Source organism: Pleurodeles waltl, chromosome 1_1 (genome assembly GCF_031143425.1).
Source record: "Pleurodeles waltl isolate 20211129_DDA chromosome 1_1, aPleWal1.hap1.20221129, whole genome shotgun sequence".
Taxonomy (NCBI): domain Eukaryota; kingdom Metazoa; phylum Chordata; class Amphibia; order Caudata; family Salamandridae; genus Pleurodeles; species Pleurodeles waltl.
This window is the reverse complement of record NC_090436.1, coordinates 706587610-706614113: the sequence shown is the minus strand read 5'-3', so window position 1 is coordinate 706614113 and position 26504 is coordinate 706587610. Positions and strand designations below refer to the sequence as shown.

Sequence of the window (26504 nt, the reverse complement as noted above, 5' to 3'; positions counted from 1 at the left end):
AATGGGAGCCCCTTGCAAAATAATCCATTTTTTGTTGTACTTAATACATTTGAAATTGTAGGTTCTTTAAGCACATTACACATTATGTACACATTTGACAACAGGGTATGACCAAAAAAGAATATTTCAAGTATCAAAAATACAGAATAGTCTGGAAGATGAGATCACCTCTAACTTTCGTGATGTCAAAGAAAATGTAATAATTTACCCTAGATGTTGAACACATCAAAGAAAATTAAGTCAGGTGATATTTCATGCTGTTGATGTCACTGGGTAACAACAAGGGAGCAGTATCAGGATCGAATAACTCTTCATCCCACAATGTGGTCAGCACACATTTACCTCAGAGGTTGTCATCCCATTCCTCAAAAATGTTCCCAGCCTTAATTTCCAACAAATATACACAACAATAATTCCACACAATTGGGCTTAGCAAAAATTGTGCTCAAGACAATTAAGCTCATTATAAATGATCCCAAACTACGTATTACATATATTTTTCACCCATGAATTTCCCACAAACCTTCTCAGTGCACAATGTCCATTATTTCCACAGGGATGCTATGTGCATGAATTACTAATGATGCTGGCTGCTCTGTATTTATACCTTACAAGCAGACTTTGTGGTCAATAGCCACAAACCATTCAACATAAATTGTCCACAAATACACTTGCCAAGTATTATTTACAAATCCACTCTCCATAGCCTGCTTTAGGATGCTGCGGGTACAGAAACAGTCAGTGTACGCTTTTGGAGCTGCCACTGATACAATCTCATGTGCCCATAGGTGCTGGGTGCGTAGCCCACAAGTGTGATTCAAGCAACAAACAGAAACATGAGCGATTCACCCCCCACAATGCGAGAAAAGATATTGTCATATAGTGGATGCCCACCAACACTGGAGAATTTGGCACAGGTGGGCATTTGGGGACCGCCACACAATCTGTCGTTTTTCGTGAGTGATACTATGGAAAGTGGGGCTCAACAACTTTTGTAATGCCTTGCATCCCACTCTGATTGGGGTAACGATTCTCTTGCACCCTGTGGGCACTCAAGAAGATGACCATAATGCATGCACTGGGTATAGAGGGAGGTGGCTGACATGCACACTGTGTGCACTGACGTGTATGGATGCATTGCACACACTGTGTGGGCAGCAGGATGAATATACTTAAGGCCGCCCTTGTGAAGAGATATGGAAGGCTCATTATTGGCCCGGTACAACAGAAAAGTAGAAAATCTGAACTCTAATCTGCGCATTGAGAAATACACCTACAAACGAGTGCAGATTTACTAATATTTGGTACTGAAAACCATTCCCAAGAGTACGCCTGCTAAGCTGTTATCTTGGTCACTAGGGCTCACTGTGGACATAATTAGAAGTACACACTGCAGTGGTGTTTGCGTGTGGAAGTCTGGGCCAGTGGTGCTCTGGGTTAGCGGTTAGAGACAATTCAATTCGCTGCTAGGAAGTAAATGGAAGGCGTGACAAATCTGAGGCCTTTTTTGCTAACAGCTGGATTTTGCTGCTGAGACAAAAACTGGGGCCAGAACTGAACCAGTTTATGTTCCAATGCATTTATGGAAATATTCACTTTTCTGTGGGAAGTAAACTTCTAACCCGGAGCAAGTGTGTGGAGTCCGAATGCAGCTTGGGAACAGCTGCGGTAAATGTCAGCCCAAACACGAAGTTTTCATCAAATGGAAAACAATGGAGAAAGCTCCACGAAGAAGAAAGGGCCAATGAGTTAAGTCAGTCAGTAAGCACTACTGATGTGTCGGCTCAGTCAGTAAGTATCAGTGTAATGAATGAATCAGTGAAACGGGTTTCAGCTTAACACACTCTGCAAAGTCTCTTCAACGTCCCTTTAACTTGCTAGGTCTACCACACTGAACCGCTCATAAATCTACTGAAACTGTGAATCCTCACAAACTTTTACGCATTTTAATGTTATTTCAGCCACTCAGTGGGCTCAGTAGCTTACAGTGTTTCAGAAGAAACATTATTGCTCCTTATTTGGATCTATTTCCAGAATTCATCCTCAACTTATATATCCCCAGTACTGAAATAACTCTCTCTCTCTCTCTCTCTCTCTATATATATATATATATATATATATATATATATATATATATATATATATATATATATATATATATATATATATATATGATAAACCCTTTTCTGTGAGAATGGCTCAGTATATTTTTACGGATTGTTATATTTTAGGTCTGGTCTAGAGACAGCTTTAACTTTCTCTCCAGTCACATGTAGTAAAAAATCATACATAAAATATACATCCATGTACAGAAGGGAATGAGGTCAGACTTCTTTATCCAGTGACCTGTTTAACTGTCATCCACATTTTGCCTCTGCATACCACAGCATAAAACATGGGAAATAGACCAGCTCACTTCAATCACTGGCTCTGAATGGTGGCATTTAGCCTGATCACATGCCCATTTCCCTGACAGGGCTGGTGAGTCAATACCGTACTTTGTCAAGCCTCTTTTCCTTCCATTCTTTAGCCTTTTTTTTTTTTTAGTAATCCTTGTGTATTTAAACCCCATCTTCGGGTTACAGTAATTCAAAGACAATAGAATCTTTTTGCTATTAAGAACCATATTTTCGTTTGATGAGAACTAGAACTAACAAGGGTTTCTATGCATGTACTAAGTACTCGTCCCTGCTAAGAAACACGCAGTGTTTTATTTGAAATTAGATTTTTTATTTAATTTAAAATGTTATTGCAAGCACACACTATGTTTTCTTTTCTTTATTTTTTTTATTTTTGTGGCACATACTTGCATTACACAAAATAGCCCTTGCACCAGCTAGTGCAAGACAGACCTGTTGTCTTTGACAATGCCTGTCATTCCTTGCTTGTGTGGACAAGGGTTCATGAAGCAGTCACTCAGTGGGTGTATGATTCAGCTTAATACAACACAAATTGGATAGGTTTTAAGACTTTGAAATTGAAAATCCCAAGAACAGGAATTTGAAGTCTTGAACATACGTGACACTGGTCAAATCCTGTCCTGAAGGAACTGGTGAAAGGACTGGTATGCACAGCACGGTGTATCACAGAATATTGATAACTATGGCCTTATAAGCCATGTTGTAGCCTAGAACTCAGATCCTGCATAATGCTAGTGCCCATTGTAATCGCTTTGAGATATGTTTGTCATTGGAACTCGTCACTTCCAGGAAACGCACTGTTCCCTGCTACAAGTGTATAAACACGCTGGTTGGCCACGTGCTCATGCTCAGTTAAAATGGCGTCAGCAATGCTTGTTATGCTGCCCAGTCATCCGCTCCAGCAGGTAGCGGGTTACAGACTGCTCGAATACAATTCGAAGTCTGCTATAACGTCTCTCTTCATAATGGAGGTTGGGGGAGGCGTCTCATTAGTACTGAGCTGATTACCGCTAAGCTTTTCAGAAAACAGCAAAAATTCAGCATGCACAAAGGATTTTAAAGAGCGCTACGTGAGCATTACGAAACGCAGAGCTGCGATGGAGCCCAGAGGACATTGCGGGTCTGGTGTTTTGTCTCGGGTACTTCTCGGATGGAGAAAGGCGGTGGAGGCCACCAATCCAAAATAAAGGAAAATCATCCTAGCCCAGGCTCATGTACATAATCAGGCACAACCATAATGTGAACTTCTAATTAGGACCGTAGGCATTTTTCCCAGTGAACATTGACAAAAGCGACCCAGCATTTCAGGAGAGTGGTGGCTGTGGACAGGGAGTGGAAGGGGAGGCCAGACGACAACAAGTCTGCCCTCTCGTTCAATGACTTTTTGCATCAACGCTGGGGTCTCACTACACGCCCCTGCGCTACACTATATTCTGTGGTTTTTTTTGGCCGATGTAGTGTTCTACTGGAGAAGGTGAGATCTGGTTCTGAGGACCGTCAAGGGAATCTACTGACACTCTAGATTCCAATGGGCCTTTTACTACTAACTGTTGGTGAATACTACCACTAGGTGAATGCAATAGGTAGCAGTCGTGAGACTGAATGGCACTTGGTAGTCTTCTACATAAAAATTATCTATATAAGAACGTTCTTACTTTTCCAAAATACTGATGTGACAAACTGTACACGAACGGCATAACAATGTATTATCCATATACAATCCTGAACACAGCTTAACAATCCTTATCCGTTACAACTAATGTGAACATGTACCAACTCGCACTAATTTCTGCATGAAAGAAATATTTTTGCTGTGCATTGCACCACTGTATACAACCTGTATCCCCTAGTCATGACCTTCTGTACCCCACAAAGTAACACTACCTGTCCGTAAAAGCCCTTAAGTGCCTCGTCAGGGGCAGTAGGCGCTGTGTAAGTACCCACGCCACACCACTGAGTTGCACAAGTTCCAACGATCGCAACAAGTGTGCCATCCACGGGCCCTAACGCAAGCAAGGGAAACTGGCCAGGTATCCCATGGTCTAATGGTAAAACTACAGCTAGAACCAGGTGCAGTGGCCCATCAGATCCATGGCCCCCGGTGCCGATGCTCCTGCTGCACTATCGATAGCCCCTGCCGTGCAATGAGTGTCCCACTGAGGTCCTGCTGACACATGCTAGCGTGCTCTTTGCCTGAGCGCAGACCATTCCTTTAACGCGATCTTCCGAGGAGGGGAGGGCTTCGATAGGGGAAGCGCAGCTTTGCCAGCACAGAATTCCTGGGAGATTTTTGTGTCTGTTTCGATGCCTATAAGGCGATTTCTAAAGGAATGTTTTTGCCAAAATTCCAGACAAAGGGCCCTGTGATGGCCTCCACAAGTTGCTAGGCGATGGCTGAATGGACCTGATACAAGTTGGGCTAAGCAGCTCTCGGGAAAGGCTCCTGCGCCGGGGGCCTCGCCTCGGAATCAGCATTCTGGGAGACGAGGCAGCGGATGAATGGGGCAAAGTACTCTCCAGAGAGGATCACTGTTTCCACCCCTTTGATCTGCGCTCGTCCTATTCTCTGGGATATATTTCTAGGGCAGGATCAATGCGGCACAGGCCAGGCCTGAGGGCTTCCGCTGAAGCCGAAAGATCCTCTTCCTGTGTGTTAGGGCGCACACTGACGTCTCACCCGAACCCGGCCTGCTACGTCTATTGACACATATGCAGATTTGAACTTTGTGATAAATAAGAGGACGGTGTTAGGTAATGTGCGATTGGCACTTGTTTCGAGATAGACCTCTTTTTAAAAGCCATCTCTTCACGTCCTAGGAGCGTCATGTTGGCCGGAAGGGCTTCAGCCCCCGCCTTCCCCGCCAAAAGCCGTAGGAGGGGCCGGCTGGGCTGGGGCAGACGGACCCAAGGCCATCCTCATCCTGCTGGAACTCGGCGAGTAATTTATAGCTTTACTGCCCCCGGAAACTTTTATGTTTTAATTGTTCATTCCTTCTCGTAGATTCACTTGCATGTTAATAAATACTCACCTGGGCTACATAAGGTTCGTGCCATGCTCCCATTACACATAGGCCCCTGAGAAATGTCCTTCATGCAGGCTTATTCTCACACATTTTCGCGTTACACTTGTTAGGCGTAATTCCCGTAATGCTGTTATTACAACATGTTGTGTAACTACGCTCTATTAACGGCAAACATTTAGCGAGAGCTCAGAGGAACAATAACAAAAACAACCAGCGAGTGCCTGGTGCTTATGGCACTCGCGTTTTTTGCATTATATTTTTGGGGTAAAATCCATCCTTCTGGCCAATCTGGACGCAGGCATGAATTTCACACTAAAATGTAGCAGTAAATGCTAGTTTTTGTGCAATTGTGCATCTGCAACTAATGGAAATATTGCGCATCCCTGATTACAACAAAATGTAGACCAGAGAAGCTACTATCCTTACGAAATTATTCATGAACAGCCAGATTTAAGTGCCTGACCAACGGAAGAAAATAAAAAAAAAGTTAATGGACAGCAAGCGAGAGCAGGACAACGCAAGACAGGGAAGGAGCTAGATATATTTGGTGACAGTGAGCAGAATCAGGGCTTGGCAGAGAATTGTATGCTGTGATGGGATCAGTTGCCGCAGTGAAGCCAGTGGCAGCGAAAATACTGTGAATATATTGCACCCGATACACCACAAACAGCTATCTTTACTAGCAGAAAACACAACTTTTTACTTCTCAGATTTGCTGTGGAGGAAGGAAGCCAGTTAGTTCTCAACCATAATGTTAAAACCATTCTCCTCTATCTCTCTTAAAATACAATTTCTACAAACTATGCCAAATGGTGTTTAGATAAGGCCTGTTCCCATCTACAACGCTTGTGTCATTCTCAAAGGTTACCTAAATCAAAAGGACCATATTTACTCCTAAAATGACGTCACCCTCCATTTATTGACGCCAGTTCATACTCAGAATGGAAGCAGTACTACACATCGACACATGTTAATTTGCCAAATCAAACTGAAGTTGATGTTTCACCCTCTGCAGCCACACTATGCACTATCAAAGTTAAGGAGAGAAGGCTTGATAAACAGTGAAAAAAATGCTTATGAACATTTAGAATGTTAGTTCTGACCTCACTCAGAGATCTATTACTTAATTGTTTTAGAAAGTGGCACTTTGCCACTAATCTGCTGTCACCCACCTGGTCTTCATGCCTGACCTGCAGATTACAATTTCATAAAAATATCTACAAGCATTTGATGACGCCAACTATAGTAACTCCACCCACACTTCCTGTTGCCCCTCATGATACGTTCAAGCGTGGGCCGGGTCCATATTGTTGCCACCTCTTCCTTTCCACGAAAGACACAGTGGTTAACATGAGGGATTCTAAGAAGCTTTCGAATGGCATGTGTGACATCACAACCACAGTTTGAGAGCCACAGTCAGACATCTGAGAACAGGCACTTGCCCCACTATCAAAAACTAACTCCTTTCATTCTGTGTTGGGCAGTACTGTGTTTCTGAACATGTTTTTATAGACATCTACCCACCAAAATGCCAGGTGTAGGGCAAGTGACATCATGCACCCTGTGGTACCCAATGGCGTCACAGGAATGACGCCTTGTGCTATGCTTAGTGCATTGAGTAACTTCTAAGTGCAGTTGGTGGCAACGGGGAAGAATAAGGAGTAAAAGCTACAGAAAGTAGAGCGCTATTTATTTTCTTCTGTAATTACCTTCATGATGGTTGAGCCCATGGATGGCGAGTGAATTGACAGGGGTACTAAAATCAAGTTAACTGCAACCACTGGTGAACTCAAAATAACATCCATGCGTATTTCCCCATTACCTGCCCATCCTGCGAGACAGCGACAGTAGCCAGTGGTGGGATGGCAACCATCTGCATGGCTGCAGTCACAGCGTTCAGCACAATCCATTCCATAGCTGCCATCCTGTGATAACAAAAAAGCACAACCCATCACAATACTGATTACAACAAAACAAGGACTAAAATATTACCCACACTTATTCCAGCGTAGTATTTTCCAGGTCACCAGTAACACGGCCATCTAAAGGGGAAGGGCAGGGTGCATTAATTCAAAGGCTCCAAGCTCAAGGTGGAAAATGTATCTGCTGATTTTCAAGCAACACTGCCCTGTTTAAAAATAGTGAGGCAGCCAACCAGTAGATGGCCCAGATACTGGAGCTGCCATGTTCTCCCTTTACCTAGAGGATATATTTTTTTTAGTTAGAACCAGGTGCTGGAGTTGTGTGGGACCCGCATACAATTTTTGACCAGGGCACCGGAAAAACTCTAACATACCTGACCAGTGATGCTAAACACAGACACCTCACTGTAGGTCATAACCTTTCATCTCCTCAATCCAGTAGCTATTATAGGTGTAAGAGGGATTTTGTGCCGAAGTTAAAAATAACTTCAAACAAATAAATCCCAGAGCAGCACATGTAACAGAAGACAACTGAGGAGATATAGACTAGCTTCAGATATAATTTAACTTATTTTTTTTTAACAGACTCCATATGGTGTTTTTATATTTTCGTCAGCTAAAGCGAATCTGGAAGAGCAAGTTTGAAAAATCTCAGTATGCGAAGCACGAACGACTATCATTCAAGCCTGGAAATTCCTGTGTTAAGAGTGAATGGACAGCAAGTCTCCTTTGAGTCCACCCCTCATAATGTCTGCGAGTCATAAGTCAAGGCCTTGCAAAATATACCAACATCACAGTAACCATGGTTGGAGATCATGTGATAGGACAGGCTCTACTGAAACTTCCAAGCAATGTAGACATCAATGGGGTTAAGGGGGGGGGGCATCAATTAGGATCCCCTGGTACTAAATAATGGTTTCCTCGCCTGTTCTCCTTTTTTTGTAATGGGTTATCAGATTCCTAGTGTCAGAACATGTGCTGAGCAGCATTACCGTGATAGAAAATAGCCCAACAAAGAGTGTATCACTAGAGGAAATGTAATTTTTACATAGTTATTGTAGCGTGCCTACAAAACCTATCAGAGTTAATTTATCAGTATAGAATATGTGCTTGTCAGCACGAGTAATAATGGATATATTCTTCAGACTAACTGTTCCTGTGCATATGCCGCGCAAAAGAGCTGTACCAGGAAATAATGACCACTGGAACTCCTATTCTAGTATGAACAGCGCTACTGCTTCAACCGAGGCTCTTCACTCTAGCTGTGGCAGACTCAGATCCAACCAGCTTTCTTAAAGCTGAGGAAACTTTACATATCGTTGTAGTTCTCTGCAGTCGGTAGGATGCATGGCGAGGCATGGCGAGAAGGGTGGTGCTGTGTTACCCTTCTTGAAGGGGGACATCATGCCTGACAGGTGGGCTGATGAAAGCGGAGACAGGGGGAGGGGAGTCTTCTGTCACACTTCGGCAGTTCAAGCACCGCAGTTTAACACACAGGTCCTCCTGCTAGTTTGTGGAAGTGCCAACACGGGAATGTCCTGTGCCATAGCCATGCATTCTCTCAAGATGTCTTCAAAGGCTAGCAGCTCAAGGCCTGAGAAGCTAGGTGAGAGGAGAAGATGGCAATAAAAGGCAGTTTACACAGAAATGTTAACCCCGGGTTAGGGGGCACACAGATGATCATGGGATTCACTACGGAAAGCAAAGAGGTTGCCATAACTATCCCTTGAGTCGCAAGAAACAAGACTTTATGTGGTCCAGACGTCCACACACATGAAGGTTAGAACATTTCATTCAAAACAGAGACTGTATTTTTTTGTTTTCAACTATCACTTTTTTTTTTACCAGAGTGTTAGTTAGCTTCATAAGGGGGACTCCTTTTTTATTTAGTACTTCTGCATAGTTATTAAATTATGGATTTCACAACTTCTCGCATCCTCCTTTCCGAAAGTTAAACGTATTAGCGATCTCAGACTATCCTCATAGCTGCACCTCTCCAGCACTTTGAATAGCTCGGCAACCCTCCTCTCTAGCTCTGTTAGCATCTGAGTGTAGTTTGTATACTGTAGTGTCTAAAGTTAAACAAAACATCTAAATGTGGTATTCGTAGTACTCTAGGAAGTGAATGTATTATTTTATTAGCAAATGAGGAGTTTCCCTTGAGTGAGTGGGGAGGATGGCTGTCGGCAGACTGGTGCATTTAAAAGATATTCGCATCGTCATGGCAAACAGTCCGTCATTCATTTCAGCCCCCAGCCTGGCCTTGGAAGCCTGCGCCGGTACCTGGCAAGGGAGTTCACATTTCTTTCCTCGCCATCCTGGAGCACAGGTGCAGGTTCCGTCCAAGGTATTACAGGCGCCTCCGTGCAGGCACTGACAGGTGAGGTTACAGCCCAGACCCCAAGTGCCACTGCGACAGTTGATTGAGCAATCTACGCCATGCCACCCTGACACGGAGAGAAGCAAAGAGAGAAAAGAATGTTAACAGTGGCCTGAAAGTGTTCCGGGTCCAGCATTTGTCTCCTGTGCCTACCTCAGACATTGCGTCGTCACGTCCTTTGCGACATGGCGCTCACATCGCATTGGACAGGAGGCTGAGTACCCCAATGATATTCATGACATGGATGGGCATGGAAAACCTCACGAGTGCACGTGCTTCCAATAATTACTCTCAATGACTTAAGCATCAGCTTAGAACCCTAGAAGGAATATCATGTCTAGCGCTGCTCTGATAACTAAACATTCCAACATTCAAAAGAGCACTTTAAACGTAACATACTCCCGAGAGAGCAATGATATACCCTGTATCTGGGAATGACCATACTTCTTACAATAATCACCACACACAAACACCCAACAGAGCATATCAGACTGAACACTTCTCATACGTCCAACACAGCACATCTTACTTTATACAGATGTATATACTACACATAACATATAACAAGGAACGTGATAATGAGCCGAAAAGCAGTTGTCCCCGAGAACATCACACATGAACACCCAACCGAAGACAGAACACTTTTTATGCATTCAACACAGCACAGATACATAAAGCAGTTAAGATACCAAAGTGCTCCCAAAAGCACTTGAGAAGAAGAGATGTCTCAATCAAACACTCAACACAGGATATTAGACAGAATACTTATGCTACAGCCGACCCAGCACCAGTATTTCATACAGTTGATATCATGGTGCAATCCAGGAGCACTTTCCGCAACGATACTCAAAACACATTCAATACAGTACTAATAAGCTACAAAGCCATCAAGATCACTCTTAGACTATGGCCTACTGCTGGACTGCAGGCATGTTACCAACCTAAGATATGTCTAGGCAATCAGTAAACTACTCTAGCTGCACCTTTCCAACACCAAGGGCATACACACTAAGCTCCCTGAATAAAACTTCACCCAACCTGGAGACGGATCAGAATACAACACCCAAACTACATCATCAGACCATGAAGCAGTCTCCAGCCTGCGGATCAAACCTTGAACTCATGAGAAAGGCACCCTAGAGAGCAGTATGAAGCCCTACTAATGACAAACTGTGTGCTACACAAAGGCTTCTAAAATATTATAACAAGTGGGTTTATATATTTACTATAAAAAGCTCATGGCACAGTGGAGTCATGCCTCAGATCCAATCATTACAGTATTAAGAATTCAAAGAACGCACGGGTTATTCACCTACTGATGACCACAGAGATGCATTTTTGGATATAATTTATTTTTAATGAGCTGGTGGTGAATAATCCTTACCTGTTACCTGTCTGCTGAGGGAGAATCAGGTAAGGTAAATAAAGCAACAAACCACCTTGTAAGTGAAACACCCTCTTCATTGACGGGAGTAATCACTGAAAGGTTGATGTAATGACAAGGTCTTTGCTTCTCTGATCTATTTTGTGGCTATGGTCTCAAGGTGGAAACCTCATGAGCTACCTTAAACAAAGTCACCGCTTGGCATGTCTATGGGAATAACTATGTATACCCACTGAAGCAGGAGACTGGAAGCACTGTGTGCCACCTTGCACGCTAAGGCTACTTCAACTGACATTCTACACATCTCTCTAAAGGTGAACAACTCTTCGTGCAAAGATCGAACACGGATGCACAGAACATGCTGCCATAGGTGCAACCTGTGGACAGCAAAGTCTCATCACTGGGTGGTTTAAGAAGTGTGTTTTTCAATTGTCCATAGGACATAAACTCCACAAATGAGAGAGGAGACATTGAATAGGAAAGGCAGCGTCTTCTGCATTGTCCAACATACAGAAAGAAGCAAATTATGGAGCTGTCTTAGAAGTGAAAAGAATCCCAAGCAAAAGTGAGGAGGCTGGTGGTGGTGCTCTGTTAACAGGTTTGTCTTATTATTGATTTGTGGGCATTTAAACCTGTGCCAGACTCGGAGGGAGTTTCACTGAAATTGAAAAACGTATGCACTATCAGTGGATCTGACTTCTGCAGAAATGCATTATTTGGTGTATCGGTCCCCCCAGCATTCAACAATAAAGACTGTGTATGCCCAGATCGAAAATAAATATGGATTCCTCAACCACCTTTTAAAATTCTCTTCTTCAGTAGATGGGGAATTGGATGCTTCGTTAGAGGAACAGTCTAATACTATGCTGGAATTTTGACGAACAATGGAACGCATGAGTAAACAATTTCAAAAGAGATACAACTGTTTAGGTGCCTCCTTCTTATTTATTCTGGAAAAATGTAAGTTAGTTTGGCCAACAAATCAAACAGTTAGACTAGTTTATACATCACGCAATAAAACAGCACTCCCAGCGACCCACCACCGTATCACCCGCAGTACTGACTGTCACCAGAAAGAAACCTCCATGAAACGCACACCAATGCTTAGCCTCTCAAACAAGATTTCCTTCTATAGTTTACTCTACTGTCACCATTTCAGTTTTAACCAGGTGGGTCACATGGACACTGGATGCTAGTGCGCCGTTTGGTTCTTTTTAGAATAAAACAGCAACACTTCCTGTGAAAACAGCCAAATCTTGGGGGGTGTGGTGGAGTGAAGCAATAAAAATGGTGACTGAAAGTAAAAGGTTTCAAATCCTCTCAAATATGTACACACTGTACTGCAGATCTCTGCGGGTCTCACCTGTTTTGCAGGTACAAGCACCATCCACCGCAGAGCAGAGGGCGCTGTTTCTGCAGCTGCATACTGATGAACAGTTGGCTCCATAGGTCCCCGGGGGACAAGGCAAGGAGCAATCTTCTCCCTGTCAGAGGACACACAACAGTTGAAGACAGATTGTAGTTGCTAACAGTGTTCGTGATGCCACACAAGACCAGAATAAGCATGCAACTCCAGTGGATGTTAGCCAGGGTCACCTCTTGACATTTAAAGGTGCATCAGAGTTCCATTGTCTCATTGCTGGTGCAACCACATTTAGTGATGTTCACAAGAGATGAGGTTGTAGCAGGAGGTTGTGGTCTAACCTGCCCTACACAGGTTAAGATTAAGAGAAGAGCTTTTCCTCAAGAGTGTCATTATGACTGAAAGACTGCAAGGGGGCAGGATGGCACGGGGACACAAGAAATGGTGCTTCTTAAGAAAATAATAGAACTTTTAAGAGCTGTGTTATGGGTTCATGAAAAACAAAAGACATTGTTCATTCTCCTGCGGGTTTCTTAACCATACTTGCAAAGGCACATTAAGATAGGACCAGTGCCTACCAAACAGCCACAGTTGTCTCTTTACATCCAAAGGTTGACCAATATGATGTGCCCATGCTGTGTGTTGGGTCATTTCTGTCACCGCCAATTAATTATGCTGTTGTATCTCCAGAACTGCATGAGTGAGACTTTTCAGATCTGGTTTACATTGTGACTAGGACCCATATGAAGAGGTTAATTTGAACAGGTGGTTGCGGGTAGGGCCTACTGGCAGCCATTTTTGGTGACGGGCATTTACATTTCCTCATCAGACTTTGACCCAAACAAATAGAACAACCATTACAAGAGGAGAAAGCGGGAAAGAAAAAGAACAGCATAAGTTAGATAAAGGGGCACAGAGCGTCGTCTGATGGTAGACTAATGAGACATGAGGTGGAATCATGACTATGAGCCTGATTACGACCTTGGCGGATGGGATACTCCGTCACAAATGTGACGGATATCCCGTCCACCATATTACAAGTTCCATCATATCCCATGGAACTTGTAAAACAGCGGGCGGGATCTCCGTCACGTTTGTGACGGAGTATCCCATCCACCAATGTCGTAGTCAGGCCCTAGGTAGTCTTGCTGTTTAGGACGCCGACAAACCCATAGTGCAGACCACAGGCTTCGGAGCAAAACCTAGTTGCCGAGCATTTACTTTATAAAATAAGCACTGCCCATAAACATCATCTCATCATTCACTGCAACTTGTTTAAGGTGGGGGAACCTCTTAAGATGGCTGTTTCCAACCAATATATAAATAAGCACTGTATCTCAAAATAATATATGAACTGGTGACACGGGCAAATGACTTTAGATTGGGAGTCTGCAGGCTTACGGCAAGTTACTATGTGGTTTTCATTTCTAGGGGAGCTACATGTTCCACCAAGTTCCATGTTTTTGCCTCATTCAATATTTAGGATTTTTGTAGGGATGTTTGGTTCTCCTTTACCTAAAGTTGAAAATGACATTTGTCTCATCTGAAATGTAGCCTTACCTTAGTAATACGAATATACAAAGGTCCTACTTGTAGCTGCTGTTGTGTAATGGCATCCTGAGGGTCATTCACCAGGATTGAACCATTAGGAAGAAACCTTCCATAACAAAAATGCATGAAGAAAAAACATTTTTGTTTAAAGGCTGCTGTAACTTTACCATAAATCCGGGTGCGCAGACACATTTGCCAGTCACGCTGTGACAGTCGGCTCCGTTCTGGCAGTTGCAGACCTGCTGACAGGATTCGCCATAGAACCCAGGAGAACAGGTCTCATTGCAGTAGAGCCCTGCCCAGCCGGGCCTGCAGGTGCATTCTCCAGACATGGGGTGGCAGCTGCAAAGAAGGGAGAAAGTGAGATATTACTCTGTGACATTTGGGATTCAGCAAACATCAACCAATCATTTTTATCTCACAGAAAAACTGTAACTTTTCTGACATTCACTGTAGTTTATTTGTAGCACAATTTTTGATACTAAGCAGGCCACTATGTACTTTGAAAACAGTTTGTTTGAGTTACAATAGTGCTTTAAACTGGGGGAAGATTGATAATGCAGCTTAAGGGGGGGCGGTGTTAGGGGTGTGACACCACACAAATAAAATGGCCTAGTAGTTGGGTCTGTGGGCTCTGAATCGGGTTTGCTATGTCTGTGTCAGTTTTGCTTGTTATCCTGCTTTCCTAAGCGGTTTAAATTTGTTTATTTTTTAGATCAGGAACATAAACATATGCATAGCGACCAGTTTACCAAAAAAAAGTAGCAAGCATGCACTCTCAGAAGTACTCCTTGAAAGGATGCAAATTTACTACATTATAGAATGCATACACATTAGCAGCAGCAAGCTTAGACTGCTGCGCCGTTCTCTGGTTTACAGGCATACTACTGCAATTAAATACCCAAAAGATGATGAAACAAATGCTTGCAAATAGTCTAACCACTGCCAAGCCCTCTGGGTAGCATTCCAAACCATCGTTTTTCACCTAGGGTGACACTCTAGACAGAGGGCCTGATCAGAGTTTGTGGGACGGAGTAAAGGCCGACAAGGTGGCTGAGGACTTTACTACCACCACCTGCCAATACACTGTCAAATTTAGAGATGTACGCCTGCAGACATCCCTATAGAGTGTTATGAACGTCTGTCACGGAACCCCCTATCACTGTGGGAAAAGTTTGACAGACAGCTCTGTTGAACTTGGCGACTAACTGTCAAACTTTTCCAGCGTTTTTTCATTTTTTAAAACATACTCCCAAAGCATAAGACTGTTTTTAAATGATTCGCCCTCCACCCCTCCCAAACCATGCTAGTTTTCTCCCATGGAGTACGGGTCATTTTTACTTTTTTACTTTACTGTTCTTCACCACCAGGATATATGTGATGGTGATGGACAGTGAAAAAAAAGCCATCTCATCTGAGGGCACCTACTCTGTTGGGCCGTCAGAAGACCTTGGCATAAAACTTGCAGTCTGCACTACTGAAAATCAGGTGGCCAGACCTTGAATTTGGCAGACAGGGTACTCCACCACCATTACGATATAGTACCTCTAAATCAGCGCCAGGGGCCTACCCAATGCAAATCAGAACTGACTCTACTCCTCCTAGTAACAATCCAGTCCGAACCTTGGTCAGCTCATCCATTCACCTTGGAATCCACAGCTTTTATTAAGTTGGGAAATTTCTGATTCACAGCCCCTGAACTTTACTAAGTTACGTCCCTGAGTGTTCGTCAGCCCTGAGGAAGCAACAGAGAGGTGAAAAAGGTGTAGGATGAAAAGACAACAATGATTTTGAATATGGATGGAAAGAGGTGCGTAAATGAAATGAAATGAAATTATTCCAAACCGATTTAGGATTCAATAAAATGTCATTTAAATCTTTACTACTTGGTAGGTGTCCCAGTTCGGAAGACAAAAACAGAGGACAGCGCTCTGAAGAAGCTGCAAGCCAATACTTACTGCTATATAAAGCTCCTAAATAAATAGCAGGAATTCAAGGTGTCCACCACAGCGTGTTTTGTGAACGACAATGGCTGACAGTTGGGTTTCAAACTCCCACCATGACTGAAATGAATGCCCTCGCAGAACACAACACTTGGCTACATTCCCACCCCTTCTTAGCCTTTAAAATGGACGCATCCGCAGCTGCTTGGGTGCAGGTTCAGACTGGAAAGAGATCTTCTCTTTAAAGTGGTTTCGCAGAGAGCGCAGCCTCAGTCCTTGTCAGAGAGGGAGCCTGGCAGCGACGGGGGCACAGAGAGGGAAGTCAGAGGGCGCGGCGGTGGAATGTGCCTCGACGCTGGCCCCTTCCCTACCTGGCGCTCAAGCAGCTGTCAGTACCTGGCACAGCAGCCCCATTAAGCGGGCCTTGGGGCAGCTGTTGCCCCTCGTAGCACGGGACGTGGTCAGCTGTGCCGGGATCTCGGCGCTATGAGGGGCGACACAAAGGAGAGCCTGTGGCACGGGGGCTCGCGGGGGCTGCCCTCGCGTTAACGAGAGGGCACTCCCTGCAGCCCCATCAAGTGGTGCAACAATGAGACGGTTGTTGAAGGGGAGGCTGTTTAACGGCCGTCTCCTGTCAGGGGTCGGAGGGAAGGCCCGAAGAAGTGTTCTGAAACTGAGGTCGCACGTGCCGAGAAATTATGACCACTGGATGCGAGGTGGGCCACTCGGTGAATGCGGGCTGGGCAACGGGAGCAGTATCGTTATTTCCTGTCGAATACCACAACAGCACCGCGAGGGTGTTTCTCGGTTTCTTTCTATTTTCTTTGAATTGTTTTCTTTTTAGCTTGCAGTATTGCATGAATACAATCAACACATACCCACTGTCAGCAGTTCCTTACCCCGTTGTATTTGGTTAATAAGCTTTCCCCTACCAGAATCACCATTCGCCCCCAAAATTAGTCCGGGGCAAGGGAAGTCCGAATATAATAGTCACCTGATAATTTACAAAGGAAACCAACACTAAGGCCGAGCTGCACATGCGTCTGTTACATGAAGGGCAGTAGAAGCGTGCACCCCTTCATCTCACCTTCATTCAATAACTCGTTATGATCCATTCATGCTCATTCTGAAAAGCCTCTAGGCGAATATAGTTATTGTTTCTGGGCCTATGATGTGAGCCAGTTACATATAACATACCCTTCTCCGCCGTAGCAACACTCAGTGGTAACCTCTGCCTGTGGTCTTAATGCCATCTCAAGAGAGACAGTGCACTCCGCTCACCTTCTCTGCTTCTGTTTCCTCGTCCCTGTTACACTTAAAACCAGTGGCGACTTGTGGCAGTAAAAAGGAGCAAGGCGGTGAGTGGCGGGGGAATAAAACAAAATAATAAATATTTTTTTTTTAAACGTACCTCGCTCCTCGTCGCGCAGCGCTGCTCCACTCCTCCACCGTCGACTGCAGACACAGGCTCCCCGCCTGCCCTGCAGCCAATCCCGACGCTGCTCAGAGCAGTGTCAGGATTCTCTGGGAGCACCCAGCCAGGGTGCTCCCAGGCAGACTGGGAGCCTCTGCAGCCTCTCTCCAGCCCAGCAACAACAGTGCCGGGCTGGAGAGAGCCTACTGCGCATGTGTATTTGGCTGCCCCGAGTCGGCTGGCCAAACACACATGGGTTCAGAGGGGAGTGTACAGTGCACTCCCCTCAGTTCGCGTCATAGTCCGTGGCCCGCCACATTTAATACAAAAACGATAATAAACATAGTTTAATACTGATTTGTATTAAAGGGTTTGCAGCTGCTGCTGCTGGCAGGGGGACAATGCCCCTCCACCCTAGGGGACGAGGCGCCCCTGCTTAAAACCAAGTAAGTGTTTTTCTTTTCTTCTTCCCCATGTTTGGATGCTACAAGCTATCCAGCAGGATGCTTGCTATGAAGGCGTTACACAGCACTGTTGAAAAGGTATGTATGTGCAACTTGTAACTCACAAGCAAGATAACTATTCAGCCATTCTTTTTCAAACAGCAGTGAGATGGGGTAATGAAAGTAGGGGTGGGCGAAATGTTTATAATTTGCCTTTGCTTAATTATGCAAATTTCAGAAAGAGTTAGCACACGTAAAAGAAATATAACTCTAGCATTTAGTGCTACAATTTAGCAAAAATGCATTATTGTATCCATTTTGGAGCAAAAGAGTGCATTTCACATTAAAAATATTGCACCAAAATCACAAATGCTGCAAACAACGTGCATTCGTGTTCTAGTTGTTCAGGCTATTGCCCTGCTTTTATGCTATAATTTTGCCACAAGTGCAGCATGATTGTGTAACTTGGTGTAAGTTTGGGAATTTCACATAACAAGCATAATACGAAATTCTTGAAATTATATACCTGCATAATTGAAATTTCGGCTGAGCTTAAAAGCTATTTTAATGCCTCTAGGGACAACACAGTTTGTGATGTGTGCTGTGCAAAAGGGCACAATCATTAACAATGCATAACATCACTAGTGGGAGCGTGAGGACCTCACAACTGTCTCCACAGCTGGACAAGACCTGAAGGAGTCTGTTTGTAAGGATCTGCAGTAGGCTGTCTTGCTCCTATTCTAGCCGATCAATTAACTGCCAAAAACAGGCCGTGGCCAGCAGCTCCCTTTTCCAATAAGCAGGTCTGTAGCTGATAGCACGACCTATGACAGGAACAAAGTTCTTAGCACAGATGCTGATGGGCTGCAGCTCAACTGCGAGCAACAAGGCCTATGCAAGCATCTCAGTGTAAATCCCTAAGAATCGATCTATGTTTCTCCACTCCTAGGCATCCCTTTCATCGTGGCAGGAAAGTGCTGTTGTGATTCAGTTCTGCAAGTGTCAATGCACTTGAACAGCTAGCTGCACAGCTCCACAAGTCTTATTTCTCAATATTCTAAAATACTACCTCTGTGATAAGTGCACTAAGGACATACTTTCAAAATAATATTACACAATTATGCGGATGAAGACACTAGTGTTTGCATCCACAAAATTGTGTAGTGTAGTACTGGTTCGAAAAGAGGTCCACATTGAACCACTGTTGCTGATATCTACTGTTGCCCCGGTTGCTGTTCTAGCAGCTTGAGCAGGCCCTTTTTTTCGTGTTTTGACCTCTGTGATAGGAACAACTTACACATACATTTGAATACCTTCTCCAGGGAGGAGGGAGGCAATATTGCATCTCAACGAGATGTACTTCTAAATAGTGCATTGTGTTGTAACTTATTGCATTTAATTATTATATTTAATTTTCCTAGTCCTGATGGGGACAATGAGCACTTTCTGGATGGTCAAGTAGCTACCCCGTTTGTTAGGCATGGCTGAAAGAGAGTTGGTTGAGGTGTGGCCTATGAGTAGTAAGTTTTGGTTTTGTTCATGAAGTTTGTAGGTGCGCTCCAATCGTGCAGTGGCAATTGTGTAGCTTTATGCATGGTGGTAAGAACTGAAAGAGATTGAGGGACAGGATCACAATTGCATACACTTACCACTACACACTGCAGTACAGCCTGCAACCAGATTCATCATATTTTGGGGAACAGCCAGACATCTATTGAATTTTTGAATTGTAGGTCATTGCTGATTATCCTTACTCTCACCTGGAGGCTTTTCCAGAACTTGCAAGTGTATATGGAGAAACAGCTGCTGCCCGACAGAACACTCAAAAGTGGGGGGATTCTGGTTCTGAACTTCCTACTTGACTGTAGGGCCTGACTATAGACTGTAGGGAGGCTACGTTTGTAAACAGACTACACAGTGAGTGGTGCAAAGAGTCTCAAAGGATATTCATCTTAAGAGTTAGACTGGTAACAAGGGCAGGGCCGAAAGGGCATGGCTCCCACTGGTTCGGATTTAGAAGTTGTGTGATTGCTGCATTAGGAACTCATTGTAGAATGATGATTAAAAGCCTAAGCAGTCCATGCAGCCTCATAGTAATGTCAAGATGTGACAGTGCATGTGTTATCAAGGCCATGACTTGGTGGGGAAAACCTAGTTGAGGGACTGTTCGACCTAATATTTTTATGGGTAAAAAGTGCATTTGTTCACTTGCTTGAACTGAATTTGGAGAAAGAGCTTGGAGTCACTGATCTCTCCCAGGATCTTAACTTCCGCTGAGGTGGTCAGAGCAGTCCAATCTCCTGAGCCTCTGTAGTAATGAAATGATATATGTGCTATAATCCCCAAGTAAGGATCTCCATGTTGCTCTGTAGATTTTGTACTTTGCGGAAGTTGAGTGCTCTGCCAGTAGTTGTTCTTTTAAAATTACGTTTTGAGGTGTCTAGTTTCTATTTTCGGATAATTTACATTAGAATTAAACCAGGCAACCGTTCAGGCAGTGTTGTCAGCGGTATGATGCATTGTGGGGAACCACTGTGTAGAAGGCCTTAGAGAGCCATAGGTGAAACTGGTTGATGACCATCCATGGGTCCGGTGGCAGACACTGCCTACTAAAAGACATCCAGAACCAGTTCTTCCCTACCCTGATAGGCATTCTTGTGTTGTAGACTGCTAGGGAGAGGGTGCAGTAGGGATGCTGAGATGTTGAGAATGAAAGTAATGATCGCAGAGATATATATGTGTGTGTGTGTTGGGGGAGCTGAGGGTCAGCCCATTTCAGCCATTTTTTGAGATCATAACACATTTTTGTTTTTACCTTATTTGTTTCATATCGGCTGTGGCTCACCCTCAATAAAGTTTCGTAAAAGCCTGACAAAACACAAGCACTGACAATGCCAAAAGTCTGGCGGCCAAGGGAGACCCATTTGTTTTGCCAATGTTTTTTAGGTCAGCAGTTTGTTGCAGGATAGTTCAACGTAAATGAGAACATACAGAACAATTTTTTAAAACGGAGTCACTGCTGCTTCCGTGTTATTTTTTTGTTACTTAGTTACTTACTTTTGTGTGTTAGTTACTTTAGTTAGTTTGCAGTGATGTTTCACACCTTTGAAATGAAGACATAAGTCGAGGTTTGAAACCACTCCAATGTTGACTATAAAAAGTTCAAATGTGCCACATATACAGGCATTGCTCGCCATGGTTACAGTGCGGAGGGTGCAGTAGCACTCACAGACCTTTACGTACAAGCAACGCACTTATAGAGCAGCCGGCAACCCAACAGCAGCTGAAATGTATCCGAACTGAAAACAACTGATCGACGGTAAATTATTCTCTGTTCTCTGGTCTACAGTGTGAACAAATCTTACATGTTTAGACTTTAGAAAACAACGCTTTTCTGACTGTCCTCTCTGCTTTTGTGGCTCAGAATTATGAATCTTCCTTGTAAGGTATCTGAAACCTACCTTTCCATCCACACCGTTCAAATTCCTTCAGACAGGCTGCAATGGGCTGAGAGGCACTTGTCAGGGAATGTGCATAATCACATTTTAGTTATAACAGTGGATCCCCGGCCAGACTTATAATCAGAAGTACATCTTGGGGCCCTCGGGGCACACAAAGATCTCAGTGCGTGATACAAGCCCGGTGGAGCCGGCACATAATACACAGTCTAGATGGAATAGCTCAGATGAGGGAACAATCATTCCACCGTCAACAACTCAAGGCTGTCTTGCCTTTAAAGCCCTTTGTTTCAATCTGGATGCCACCGTGGCGCCCACAGCATCCATCAATGCTGTCACCATAGTGATGACAGCTGGGACATCTCTGCACCTGCTGGGCAGGGTTCTCAGCCCTTCAAGATCCCATTACCTCCTACACTGTCTTTAATGCAGCAAAGACCCTCTGTGACCACAGGTGACAAACACATTAGTGGAAGAGATCAACAGAGAGGGCAAAGTAGCATCAAGAAGAAAACAGCTCCCTCCCCTTAAAATAGTCAAGATAAGTGCTCTCACAGCCGGAGTGCGACATTATACTGCTGACCTGGTGAATGTGTGTTCTTGTGTCAACAGGTGGGCAGGTGTTTCTGTATGAGTTTTGTTTTAATGGTTTACTACCACTTGAGTGTAACAGCCAATGGTTAAATATTGTTCCTAGTATTCACACCGAGGCTGATTTAGCTTCTTTAAAGTACCCATTGTGTTTGAGTGTCCGAGCCTGTATATCACTAACACAAAACAGACATGTTACCATTCACACCCTGTGAACTAACCTCTCTTGATACTTACCCGGTAGGAGTGACTGGGCCCCAAATCATGTCTAGGCCCAAATCATTTCTATGTGGCAACCGATACTCGCATCACCTGACATCAGTATATTCAGTGCCGAGTGACAGCACGGTTTAAAGAAATAACAGATCACAATTTGGCTAAAATATCACCTACTGTAACATACCTTATTTCCAATCCCACTTCCTCACGTGTAGAAAGTGGGCTTCGGAGGCAAATCCCCTGATCTTCCAGTGTCTAGTTCTATTCCAAACAAAATGGGGGAGGTGAATAAGATAAGACTTGTTTTTACATTTATCATCATAAGATTAAGCGAGAAAGCAAAACATCAGTTTTTGAAGATCTCACAGGACCTCAACCTGCCAACTCAATCTCCCTAGAAAGGGTTTCCAATTAACCCCTTTAAAAACAAGATCAGAACAATGCAATTCAAAGTAGATTGCAAACCTGTTCCTCACTTGAGCCAAGCTGATACTTCATATAAATGCTCTCACCAGATGCTGGGCGTCAGTGCCTGGTACACTGTCCCATTTCTCTGTAATTGTTGCTAGATATTTTGCCCACACTAAAAGAGGGCCCCAAACAGTGAAGCTCGCTGTCCAGTGTGCTATCTAGCATGCCACTCTGGCTGGCAGCATAGTGGCTTCCTCTGTGAAAGACAGCTGGGGATATGTGGGCCTTCTCCCAGCATGTTCTGAACTTGAGGTACCCTCTCTGACCTGTGAACTCCCCAGAGTGGAGATTAGGGCAGTAGAGGTTTGGAGGTGCAGCTGCAAAGGTGGCTAAGTGCTCCCCCTCCTAAGGTAAGGCACCGCATAAGGATCTCTCGGCCTCGTAGGGGGCCCAGCCATCCTCAGGTGAGGCCCATCCTATCTGTGCATTTCAAGTTCAGATGCTACTTGGTGTCTAGATTTATCCTCATTCACTCACTGATGTTGCGCTCCTGATCCTGTCACACAATTTTCTGAATATATCTCCTATGTTTGTCTTCATTGAGACTAAGAGAAGGCTCTTTGAGGGAATAGTTTGTTATCCGTGAGACCCTCCCCACAAGAATCCAGTCACAAATCACGGTGCCTGAGTTTAGGAGTATTCTTGCACTGAGGCCACCTTAGCCCTTAAGAGGTGTAAATGTTGCTTCACCCACCCCCCATTCGCCCCTCCATTCGCTTTAGCTACAGACATGTCTGAATTCCAAAGCCTCTCCTCACAGAAGAATTATGTGGCACAGGACGGCAAACCTATGCACCAGGCCTGAGTAAATTGTACGTCAAGAAAAGCCCAATTATGAAGCTTAATGCAGCACATTTTATGATAGTATTACTTCATTATTTTGTCATTTTTAAACTAGTTAGAACCACCTAGGTATTGACTGCACATCATCAGTATCTGTTTATCACCTAAATATAGCAATAAGCAACAGAAAGGTGACCAGTCAACATTTAAAAATGGCCTTCCACTGCAGCAACACATGTAACTGCGTTTTGAGTAACTTTTGAACCGTTTGAGCTAGGAATATAATTTTTTTGTTAAAATCGTAGATTATGCAGCAGATGATGGACTGTGTGGCAAATGCAGCAAATCTATAATTATGCGAAAATTGCCACAGCCGCACAATCACATAATTCTAGTGGCCCTGTTACAGTACACACCATTTTATTAGTACCTTAATTTTCGTTACACTTCAGCACATGTGGCCTCCATAACTAGACACAGTACTCCAGAAAGGCTTTAGCATGGCCTCACTGCCTGGGCAACAGACAGACATCAATGGGCTCAAAACTGGCCTCTTATGCCTTACTTTATGTCACAGATACCACATCATTTCGGGATCGGCTGGGTTCCGTTTCCTGCTACTGACTGAACAGATTGTCTTAAACTGCTTAGTGTTTCATACAAAGCATTTGGATGGACCAATCTCCATGGTACTTTCCAAAGACATCAACCCATTCACCCAGCCAGCCCTGCTCAAACGCCCTCATGTATGTGAGCTTCCAAAGTTTAAGAAGATGATAGTAGGAGTCTGTGCAATTGCAGTGCAGGGCTCAGTGTGATGGAATACTTCGCTAGAGGAGGGAGGCCATAGAACATTTAGAACAATACTCAAACTAATGTATTAAAAAAGAGATTACATATAGGAGAGTTTTGGCCCACGCTCCTAAGGAGTTTTTGACCCATTTGAGTTACTTTTCAACATCTGGCACATGCTGTGGTCTCAGGTTCCTACACTGAAGCAGACCCTGGCATGCAAACATCATGCTTTATTTCACATAAACATGACATAGCATAACATATGGCTTCAACAGACCCTGAGTGGTAACAGCAAGTTTAAGCTCTGGTTTACTGGTAATCCTGTTCAAAGCCACATGGTTTATGTCTACTGTAGTTCTTTGGGTGTAACTGTGTTGAGCTTAACCTTTCTCCTCTTGCGTGGCCCTACAGCTTTTTTAAAGTCAGACCTCTTGCTGTGTTAGTTTCTTTGCATCGCCTGCATCTCTCACAGAACACATTCTCTGCATGTTCCTTCTTAAGGCTTTGAAGAGAACTAGACCTTGAACAGACCAGCGTGTCACCACAGAGCACCTTATTTTCAAGTGCTTGAATGCAACTGACCGTCAATCTCTGCCGCCCTCATCCATTTGGGTCCTATGCAATGGTAGCAACATGGCTCCCACCCAAAGACCACCCAGTCTGTTTGCAAGTCTTCCACGTGGATTTGCATTTCAGCCTTTTCCTAAGTGCAGGTAGCTTGCCGGACCTGCAGTCAAATTATTTGTTACTAGTCACAGATCGTTTGTTTCCTTTCCACTTTGCTAAGGTTTATGAGTTAACCGTGCACCTGGTGTATATCTTGCCACTTCACTTCTGCACCTTACAGATAACTCTGTTTATAACATCTCAGGATTTCTTTCCACTCCACACGTTGAATATACCAGTCTGCATTAAATGTACATTCGGCTGAAGTGGGGAGGCAGGGTTTTGGGGTGTTACACCCCACCTAAAAAATGTATTCTGTAGTAAATAGTTCGGTACAGTCAGGTGATGTGTAATGGCCATTAGATATCACCTGGAGCTGTTATATGCCCATACTGACAAAAACACACACATTCTCTCTGCTATGTTTTGAAAGCCTTAGGAAATGTTAATTAGTTTGAAAAATATTACGTTTTAAGTACCCCTAACAATCCACCCTCCTCTTTTTCCAGTGCCCCCCTCATGTCCTACTTCTCCGATAATGTGTTTCAACAAGCTGTCCCAGCATGATTGTTGGGAAATTTGAAGGTCATTCCCCCCACAATCATACTGACCAAGCTACGCCCCTAAGTAAGTTGTACTTCTAAGTCTTGCATCCTGAGATGGGACAGCGCTGACTCACACTAGAGGTAGGTCCATTTTATACAATGTATTGTTATCTCAATGGGCGTTTACTTCTCTTAAGCATCTGTCACTAATCTGTTGGGCAGCTTTTATTGGAAGTGGCTGATGAGTTGGTTTGTCATCTATTCCTGATGCAAACCGTACCTTGGGTACACCAGTTTATAATACAGCCAGCCCTTTGCTGGGAAAATATTTGAGTTTGGTGCCTGGGTGTTGACAGCACATTACACCTCTTTGTGCTCAGTTGCAGTAAGTATATTAGGTACTGTAAGAAAGTAGCCTCTTTTTGGCATGGATACCCCCACTTTTTGCCTGCTGTCAGTGTGTTTTGACTGTGTTCACTGAGATCTTGCTAACCAGGACCCCAGTGACTGTGCTCTCTCTCTCTAAATTTGGTTTATTGGGGTTCCCCACGGGCTGTAGCACTTATTGTGCCACCCATGGGAGCCCATGCAAAATGTGTCTGTAGGTCTGCAATTGCAGCCTGTGTGAAAAGGTGCATGCACCCTTTCACCGCAAGTCACTGCACCAGGTCACTGTAAGTCAATCAATCAATCATGATTTGTAAAGCGTGGCTAATTACCCATAGGGTCTCAAATCGCTGTATGTCAGCGTGCTACTCAGTCGAAGAGCCATGTTTTGAGCTCCTTCCTGAAATGCACCAGTGATGTGGTCTGCCTGAGCTTGAGGGGTAGCGCGTTCCATGTCCAGGGTGCTAGGTAGGAGATGGATCTTCCTCCTGCAGAGCTTTTCCAGATTTTTGGGACGGCTGCAAGGGCGAGCTGGGAGGAATGGAGACATCTGTTGGTACGTAAAAGGCGAGGCAATGGTTGAAGTATGCTGGTCCTATGTTGTGCAGCACCTTGTAGGTGTGGATCAGGAGTTTGTATGGGAGCCAGTGTAGGTCTCTGAGGTAGAAAGAGATGTGGCTGTATCGGGGGATATCCAGAATGAGTCTGGCTGCTGCATTCTGGACTCTTTGAAGTCTTTGAAGTCA

General features: G+C 44.1%; 1 protein-coding gene across 1 annotated transcript in view; it reads right to left on the bottom strand.

The window, feature by feature from the left end:
* Positions 1-26504, bottom strand: part of MEGF10 (multiple EGF like domains 10) — a 243099-nt gene that overhangs the window by 47510 nt on the left and 169085 nt on the right. The window contains exons 10-13 of the mRNA XM_069227282.1: positions 14211-14385; positions 12493-12613; positions 9649-9812; positions 7266-7368 (exon numbers count right to left, since the gene is read on the bottom strand). Coding sequence (XP_069083383.1) covers positions 7266-7368; positions 9649-9812; positions 12493-12613; positions 14211-14385 — 563 coding nt within the window. The remainder of the gene's footprint in view (positions 1-7265; positions 7369-9648; positions 9813-12492; positions 12614-14210; positions 14386-26504) is intronic.